This window comes from Cannabis sativa, chromosome 3, assembly GCF_029168945.1.
Source record: "Cannabis sativa cultivar Pink pepper isolate KNU-18-1 chromosome 3, ASM2916894v1, whole genome shotgun sequence".
NCBI lineage: Eukaryota > Viridiplantae > Streptophyta > Magnoliopsida > Rosales > Cannabaceae > Cannabis > Cannabis sativa.
This window is the reverse complement of record NC_083603.1, coordinates 50,232,568-50,241,751: the sequence shown is the minus strand read 5'-3', so window position 1 is coordinate 50,241,751 and position 9,184 is coordinate 50,232,568. Positions and strand designations below refer to the sequence as shown.

The 9,184-nt window shown below is 38.7% G+C and overlaps 3 protein-coding genes across 3 annotated transcripts; 1 reads left to right on the top strand and 2 right to left on the bottom strand.

Annotated features, from left to right (window-relative positions):
* Positions 1-2,852, bottom strand: LOC133036147 (uncharacterized). The gene is made up of 4 exons (XM_061112642.1): positions 1,986-2,852; positions 1,675-1,741; positions 827-1,590; positions 1-510 (listed from the first exon to the last, which is right to left on the bottom strand). The coding sequence occupies exons 1-4, from the start codon at positions 2,850-2,852 to the stop codon at positions 145-147; spliced, it is 2,064 nt and encodes a 687-aa protein (XP_060968625.1). The 3' UTR covers positions 1-144.
* A 2,291-nt stretch (positions 2,853-5,143) lies between these two features.
* LOC115709637 (UDP-glycosyltransferase 74F2-like) lies at positions 5,144-7,543 on the top strand. Its single transcript, XM_030637787.2, has 2 exons — positions 5,144-5,975; positions 6,554-7,543. The coding sequence occupies exons 1-2, from the start codon at positions 5,307-5,309 to the stop codon at positions 7,295-7,297; spliced, it is 1,413 nt and encodes a 470-aa protein (XP_030493647.2). The 5' UTR covers positions 5,144-5,306; the 3' UTR covers positions 7,298-7,543.
* On the bottom strand, positions 7,375-9,161 carry LOC115709644 (uncharacterized protein At5g50100, chloroplastic). Its single transcript, XM_030637805.2, has 8 exons — positions 8,837-9,161; positions 8,597-8,739; positions 8,387-8,494; positions 8,213-8,269; positions 7,997-8,062; positions 7,835-7,895; positions 7,691-7,737; positions 7,375-7,579 (listed from the first exon to the last, which is right to left on the bottom strand). Exons 1-8 carry the CDS (start codon positions 8,982-8,984, stop codon positions 7,541-7,543), a joined length of 669 nt encoding a protein of 222 aa, XP_030493665.2. The 5' UTR covers positions 8,985-9,161; the 3' UTR covers positions 7,375-7,540.
* Between the last annotated feature and the right edge of the window lie 23 nt (positions 9,162-9,184).

Genomic DNA, 9,184 nt, shown 5'->3' with positions numbered 1-9,184 from the left:
ACTTTGGGGAACCACCTCACTTGGCATGCGTCTAGCATGCATTGATCTGAGTTGGCTACTGTCCCCTAAGTCCACATTCAGAATGTTGTTGTTCACTTGATCATAATAGCCAGTAGACCTCAGCAGATGTGGAAACAACTCAGTCTAAGGTAGCATGATGGCATCAAACTGTGCGTCGGTGGTGCATGATAAATCATTATCGTACACCCGAATCTGCCACATATCAATATCTACCTCAACAACAACCCAATGTTTCTGATGATCGAAGTACAGGACGAAGTATATGAAGTTCAAATCCTTCAAACATGGCATGTAACGGCTCTCCATACCCAGATAGTACTTGTTCACTGCATCTGGCCATTCGAACGTACTTCTGTCACCAGTCTGGCAGCTCCAAATGCCTATGAGGAATTGTGGAAGTGTTGTGTCCAAAATCACACCTGGCTGAGGGTACAACTCTGGAAAATGATGGCGTCTCCTCCTCATCAAGTGTGATATGGCATCTATGTGCTGCATAAAAAAAAGAGAAGATTAATCAATGTCGTAAATAAAGTCGCGAAACGTCGCGAACAATGTCGTTAGATAAATTTGCCGAGTGTCGCGACAATGTCGCGACATGTCGTTAAACAGAACGTACTAAAAATGTGACCATGTCGCGAGAATGTAGTGAAAATGTCGCGACATGTCGACAAATAAAACAGAAAGAAAAAACTTCTGTATCAGCAACAATGTCGCGAAAATGTCGCGACATTGTCGCTAACACATCGACAATAAAATATATGTTGCAAAAAAAATCAAAAATACTAATTAATTATTAAATACTTACATCATCGTGAAGCCACTCCGCCCTAAGAAACAAAGTTGTGAAGAACTTGACATCGCCAACACCGGTGTGCACATTCCTAGGTCGGGCATTGGGAATGTCTCCAATCAACCACCTCTTGAACGTACGAAGCAATCTACGGTTTGCTGGTCTCTCCGGGTCTACGTTCTCTGGAAGAACTCGCCTCTTTTTCTTTTCCGCAGTGTAGTCGTTCAAGTACTTTGGCGGCTTCCTCTTCCTCACAAATGGTACATTTTCTGGGGGTCCAGGTAGAAGTAGGACTTCGTCCTGTGATTGTGTATCCCCAATGGCCGTGATAATTGCTTCCAATGGAGTTGACAGTGCCTCGTTATCATCTGTTTCCCAATCTTCTGGGAAGACATCTTCGTTATCACTCTCCACTTGTTCCTCATTTTGCGGTGCAGGTGTGGGCTCTCCAGGTGTGGGCGCTCCTTTTACCATAGCCATCAACTCGTCCATCTTAGCCAGTAGAGTCTCCTTCAGATCTTTCTGACTCTCTGTGAAGGACCGCCTCATACTGAGATGGCTATTTACTAACCCCGTCTGTGCCAACATGACGGCTTCCTGCTGGGACTCAAGCTTCTCCAGCCGGGCCTCAATGCTATCCAACCTCTTTACAAGGTCAGTGTCCACAGTTGTACTGGTTAGAGCAGAAGGACCTGCTGAAGTAGATGACTCGTGTACTTCAGGTGCCGGTGGTGGTGGAACTAAATTTGCCTTTGTCACGGCCTCGTTGATGGTCTTCGCTTGAGTTTCAAACACAGACTCCTATGTACCATCAACGTCTACCGTTTGTTCTACATCCATCTCAAAGCAAAGAGGGGCTTTACCCTCATTAATACTCTTGAAGTATGCCTCTTCACTGGGCCGGGGAAATAAGCACTTCTTCACCACCAACTGAAACAAAAAAGAAAACACAGAATAATTAAAAACTGTGAAAAGAAGTCAAAAATTATGATAATCGCAAAAAGCAGCACAATGTCGCTACATGTCGATAACATGTCGCGACATATGTCGCGATAAGCGATGCAGCAATTTCTTTTGCGACATCGCATAATGTCGCTAACATATCGCGAACAATGTCGCAAATGTTCATTTTCAATAAATTTAAAAAAAAATACAGAACAGTAAAGAAACATACCCGACTGTTGAATAACAGTGCAATGTCGGTTGCCTTAACATCTTGTTTCCGTTGGCCCTCCGGTGTTTTCCAGCTCAACATTCTGGGGAACTTGGTCCCGTTGCAGTGGGCATACTTCTTCCCCAACTTCTCAATTGCTTCGTATGCCCAGTACTGAAAGGCAGGTACATAGCCACTAACAGTGTACTTTGCCTCCTGAGCAATCTTCTTCCCCTTCTTCTTGTCAACATTATCCTTGTAATGTTGCATATTCTTTCCTAATGTCTCCATCAGCTTACGAAAAGCGCGCTCGCCCCACGGATACTTAAAGAAGAATTCGAGATCGTTAACAAACTTCAACATCTCAGGCCAAACTTGGACATTGCCCTCCTTTGATACTAATACACCTTCAATGAAAGCGATCAGTCCAAGCTTGTAGGCATCATCTTTATCTTCGCACCTCTCAAGTTGGAGCATAAGGGAGTCCAACTGAACAGAACTCTTCCCTTCAAAATAAGTCCGAACTAGATGGTCGTTGGACTTGGCGTGTATTTCCTCGTCTGTAGGGGCACTACCCATAGGTAAGCCAGTAATGAGTCCAAACTCTATCCGTCCGAATCTCATGTCATTTCTCCCTACATGAAACCAAACCTCATCCTCCTTTTCTGTGTCCACTTTCATTTTTTGTAAGAGGAGGCTGTGGACCAACGCGCCGGAGAAAGTCAACTCTCCAGCTTCCCAAAAGTGTCCGAAAGGACTAGCCTTCACTGTGTCAACCAAATCCATCTCAGTAAACTTGGCCTTGATATATCTGAACCTATCTGTACCCCGATAGGTAAGACGTCCCGTGAAATGAGAGGAAATTGGAAGTTTAAGTTCAGGAGCCATCTGCAAAATTGTCAACAAATTTGTTAGAAGTATGTCGCGAAACATGTCGCAGTATGTCGCTATACATCGTGAAACATAATCCTAATCAAATCGCCAAATATGTCGCTAATATATCGCTAATGAATCGCTAAACACAAAAGGAGGATGAAAAACTAGTCCTATGTATAACTGTTATATATCGCTAATATATCGCAAACATGTCGCCAAACACACATACAAGTCGATAAAAATCATGAAAGTAACGTACTAAATGCAATATCGCGAATTATGTCGCTAGTATATCGCCAACACGTCGTGAAAACCACGGTTATCAGAAAATCCCCAACTTTTCTAGACGATATCGCGTTATGTCGTGAACATAGTCGCGATACGTCGCAAATTTTGCACAAAAACCAGAAAATATACCAAAACAATGAAATTCAAACGAAATCAAACAAATTGAACATAAACTAACTACATTACTTTAAAATGAAGCACAAATAATTAAAAAGTAATGAAACAACAAAAAAGTTTAGAAAAATACCTTTTTTTATTGTTTTGGATCTGGGTTTCGTTTGGGGGTGTCGCGAAATGGGGTTTCTCGATCTCGTCTCCGGTGCTAGCGATATCTTCTGCTGGTCGTCTGGGGTTTCACGATTTCTTCTTCGAAGAGTTCGCGATGTCGTCTGAGATGGGTTTCGCGATTTCCTCTGGTCGTCTGGGGTCGGGTGGTGAGGGGGTGGTCCGTCAGTGGAGAAGAAATGGGGTGGGTGTCGTGGGTGGTCCGGTGAGTGAGGGGTGGTCCGTGAGGTGGTCCGGTGAGTGGGGTGAGTGGGCTGTCTGGTTTGAGAGAGAGAGAGAGAGAGAGAGAGAGAGAGAGAGAGAGAGAGAGAGAGAGAGAGAGAGAGAGAGAGTGAGAGAGAGAGAGAGAGAACTGAGAGTTAGAGGGAGAGTGAAAGTTTGAAATGGGGAGGGTAATGTTGGGATTAAAATTAATTGGAGAGTATTTTTTTTATTTTTTTTACCTAGTATATTAAAACAATATATGCTATTTTGAAGCATATATTGTCAAATTTCCCATTCATTACCATATTAGTAGCACAAATAATTTGAGCAAATTTTAAAAAAAATTATTTTACATTATTTATTTAACTAAGAAAGTTTTGTTCTTAAATTATATAATATATGATACAATACTCTAATTTTTTTTTTAGTTTTTAAATAATTATAGAAAATTTAAAGACTTATTTTTTTAAAAAAAAATGAAGCTCGGTTTGGTCGGTAACGTGAATTAAAACGGTCAGTTTTTTTTACATTTATATACTGGTCGGTCGATTTTTCGGATTATGACCATGAAAATCGAAAACCGAATTTTAGATTTTTTGTGTGTAAAAAACCAATCAAACCGACCGTTGCTCACTCCTAATGGGTACCATAACTGTAGATTAGGGCAAGTCCAATGCATTAGACTCTTCGAATGCTTGGCAGGTGCTGTCAAATAAAGAACCACGTTTGTCGAATGCTTTAGCTAGGGGTTTTTTCTGTGGGGGTGGTGCAGTTTTTGACCATTTTTTCAAACAAACCTGCACATGCGGTTTTTCTAATTTCCCAAACCACACCCACACATCGAAACTAAAAAACTGCGGAAACCGCACCGCAAAAAATAGTACAGTGCAGTGCGGTTTTTGCGGGTTGGACTATCACCAATAATTAAACTACTACAAATACAACAAAGCTTGAGAAACACTTGTTAAAATTACCATAAAGCTTGAAAATAAATATGAAAAAAAAATTAAGTTTCAATAATATAATAATTAGTGGATTTTGGGTTGGACATTCGCATATTAGACCTAAATAAATATAAAAATTAGTATTTTTATAATGTGCGGTACGCTGCGGTTTGAACCGTACATTAACAATTCAAAACTGCAAACTGCACTGCACCACGTGGTTTAAGAAAAATTCAAACCGTGACCGCACCGCAAAGAATTTTAACCCGCATTTTTTTTTGCCGTGCGGGCAGTTTGAGCGGTTTGACGAACACCCCTAGCTTTAGCATTGAAATAAATTATCAAGGCAGTTGTTGTTGTGAAAGAACGACATATGAGTAATTTTTTAAAAAAATTAAATAATTTAATACTCTTAAAAGTTAAAAAAAAAATATTAAATATTGTTTGAGACTATTGTGTTAATTTGTAGTGTTGCATAACATTAGAGTATTTTAGAATGAAGATGCCACAAATAATGCTCTTATATTGCCATCGCATTATGTTATAACTATACAAACTTACTATCATCATTTTCTCTTTTTCTTATTTTTTTGTTTCTTTCTTCAATGTGTCCCCTTTACCTAGACATAACCCCACGTAAACTACTTTACTAAAACATCTCCCTTGTTTCTCTTCACTTCTTCAAAACAAAACAAAGATAAAAATAAAATAAAAACTCTCTCCGAGATTTGGAAGAAGAAAAAAAATGAACCAAGGAAGAGGCAATGTGCCCCACGTAGTTGTGGTCACATATCCAGCTCAAGGTCACATAAACCCACTTCTCCAATTTGCTAAAATCTTAGCTTCCAAAGGCCTAAAGGCCACTCTAGCAACCACCCATTACACTCTCAAATCCATAACCACCAACACCACCACCACTACCACAGCGGTTGGATTTGAACCCATATCGGACGGCTATGATGGTGGCGGATTCGAGCTAGCTTCGAGCTTAGAAGCCTACTTGGAGTCATTTAGAGCCATGGGGTCAAAGACTCTAACAGAGCTTATTATGAAGTTTAGTGAGACAGATTGTCCTGTGACTTGTGTCGTTTATGACTGTATGCTTACTTGGGTGATTGATGTGGTTAGACAGTTCGGTATTGTTGGTGTCGTTTTCATGACAAACTCAGCTTCTGTGTGTTCCTTGTATTGTCGTTTAAATCGTGGGGAATTGTCGTTTCCTGTTGAGAAGGGAAAAGTAATTTCTACTATCAAAATGTCTGGACTTCCTCCACTTGGGTTTTCTGAGATGCCCAGTTTTCTAGCTCAGCCTGGCGATCTATCTCCTTATTTGGCTCTCATAATGGAAATGTTTCAGTTATTAGATGGTATTGATTGGGCGTTTTGTAATAGTTTCCAAGAGCTAGAAACTGAGGTACTTCTTACACTTGTATACCTTTATATAATAATAGAAGAACAACATTTATATGATATTTAAAAGAAATAAATTATATTGGCAAAAGGAAACTGTGGTTGTTGATAGATGACTTTAAAGATTTTGCTCTGTAGTTTATTATTATTATTTTTTTTCCTGAAAATATCTGGTAATGTAGAAAGAGTAAGAAAATGGGGGTTAAAAAAAATTACAAATTAATAATTATAAATTATTTAACATGATCTTTCACATCAAGGACAGATAAGCATTCATTCATTGCAAAGTTTTCTCTCCTTTTATGTAGACTCTTATTTTTTGTCCTCGTAGTTATATGTAAAAAATTGATCGTTTATTAACAAGCATGGGTGTTTTCTCATAGTTTTACCTTAATTTTTCATGTATGGACAAAAGGGTAATAAATTATGCAATATATAAATTAAAGTATGCCACTTTTTAAGTGTGTGAGTGAAAAAATAGATAAATAATTAACACTATCGAACCAAATGTTAATATTTAACAATCACTCTATATTATATGTAAACACATAATTCTCATTTGGCTGTTTCTGTTGACAAAAGCTGATGGAAGCCATGGTAGGACTTTGGCCCTTAAAAATGGTTGGTCCAATGGTGCCATCAGCCTATCTAGACCAACAAATCAAAGGAGACACAAGCTACGGAGCCAGTCTATGGAAACCAACAAGCTACAAGTGCTTAAGATGGCTTGACACGAAACCACAACACGCGGTCATATACGTGTCGTTTGGAAGCATGGCAAGCCTTTCAGCAAAACAAGTTGAAGAGATTGCATGGGGCTTGAAATCGATCCAGAGGCCATTCCTGTGGGTTTTAAAAGAGCCTGAGAAGAAACTCCCTAAAGAGTTCCTAAGTTCAATAGGTGAAGGTGAAACTGAAGCGGGAATAGTTGTAACATGGTGTGACCAACTAGAGGTGTTAGCTCACCAGGCCGTCGGTTGCTTCTTGACACATTGTGGATGGAACTCGACATTGGAAGGACTGAGCCTCGCTGTGCCTATGGTCGGGGTGCCACAGTGGAGCGACCAGCCGATGAATGCAAAGTTTGTGGAGGAGGTGTGGGGGGTCGGAGTGTGGGCCAAGAGAAATGATGAAGGGATTGTGATGAGAGGAGAGATAGAGAGAAGTGTGAGAGAAGTGATGGGAGGAGAGAAGAGCGGAGAGATCAAAAGGAATGCCTTGAAATGGAGAGAGGCTGCTGTGAAGGCTATTAGCACCGGTGGAACCTCATATAAAAACATTGATGGTTTAGTCGAATTTCTAAAAGCGGAGAAGAATAGAGGTTGAGACTTTTGGTGGACATAATCTTCAAGAAATTTGAATAGAACTGTGATTGTGATAGTATGAATTTGTTAGTGTTATACTTCTCTGGGAAAGTATTTTATTTGAAAGAAATCATGAGATTTATTCAATGTGTATTCATAAGCTTAGAATTGCATTTACATTTCTATAACCAGATGTGTATTGTAGAGAAACTACAAGCCTGAAAATCAAGAGAGAAAAATCCATGCCTTTTTCTATGGTATAAGCTCACATCTTACAAGAGTTGTTGTCTTTACATACTTCACCCTGAAATGAGAATTTCAAACTGTTAAGCATTTCAAATAAGAAGGGCTGTTTTCTTCAATAGTGCAATCAAACTTCAAAGAGCAAGAAAAGGAAAATCTTAATATGCCTAACCTTGTTCTTTCGCCGTGCTTCCATTATTTGTTCTAGAGGCGGTCGCCCTAAAATCAAAACCAGGAGACATACTTGTAAACATAAATTGAAGAAAAGGAACTAGTCTATGTGATGGAATAATAATGTTTAGACAATTTAATGTACCCGTGATCGGAAGACGATACTTAGCCCAAACACCATATACAGCATCAGCTATCTTCCCTATCTAAAAAAATGATACTTTATAACATTAGCCACAAAACCAAGATAAACCAGGTGTAAAAGTCTATGCAAGACTATTATATACTTAGAACGAAAGTAACTTACAGGTTCATATTTGGTTATGGCATAAACCCATCCAAGCCCAACTTCTTCATATAGTTTTCTAAATGCCTGGTGAAGTTTTAAATATTAGATTGAAAAATGAATAGATGCATTTTCAAAACAACAATTGTAGCTATTCTGTTTCAAAATTTAACCTCTATAGCTTTGTAATTTTGTGCAAAAACTCAAATGACTTTTAAGGTAACAAGAGAGACTTACTTCAACATCTGTGACTACTGTTCCATCAGAGAGAATTGCATGAATCTTTCCCATTGCCTAAACAAATAAGACAATGTTAATATTTATAGAGTTTATCTCCATGGGATATTATGATCAGTACACAAATAACATGTGATATGATAATAGCTTGAGTTTCAATTCTTGGTCACTTACAGTTTCAAAGTCAAGTCCCTGATTCTCCTGTGGAGAGTAATCCTCTGAACAAATGTCAACAAATTTGATGGTGCCATAACTTTTATTCCTCTCCCTAAGCATATTCACCTAATTAACAATACAATCACCTTAATTTCACACAGAGAATCATCATCAACAACAAATAAAATGAATTTGTTTTTTGGGTTTTTGAAGGCGCAAAGTACAAACCTCCCTCATGCAAAGTGGACAGTCTCCATCATAGAGCATTTTGATTCTCCAATTCTCTGGTGAAGAAGATTCTTCATCTTCTTTCTTGGAACTTAAAGGGTTTGAAGCAACTTCACTCACTGCCCGAATTCCCCAATTGGGTCCTAACAAACCCAAAAAGAGAAAAAAAAAATGAAAATATAACCATATTTATCCAAACTAACTGCTACCCAATTGAGAGAATGAGCAACTTGAACTTACTTGATTGGAATACAGAAATTGGGGTGAATTTCAAAGGAGAGATCAGATGTGATTTGGGTGTGAGAGAATGAGAAATTGAGAGGAGAGATGGGTTGTTTTTGGTTCTTTTGGCTAATGCAGAAATAGCACCTGCTCCTCTTAATGCCATTAGTTTTGTGAAAACAAAAGAATACCTTTAGCAATTAACATGCAAATGTTTTATGTTTTGTTTGAACTTAGGAATGGAAAAAAGAAATGCATATTTTCTTTCTTTCTTTCTTTCATAAGGTACAAAAACTAGTTATATGCTTAACGTGGAAATCCAAGCTTCACTCCATAACAGTAGCAAACAAATGGCCCTCCTTATGC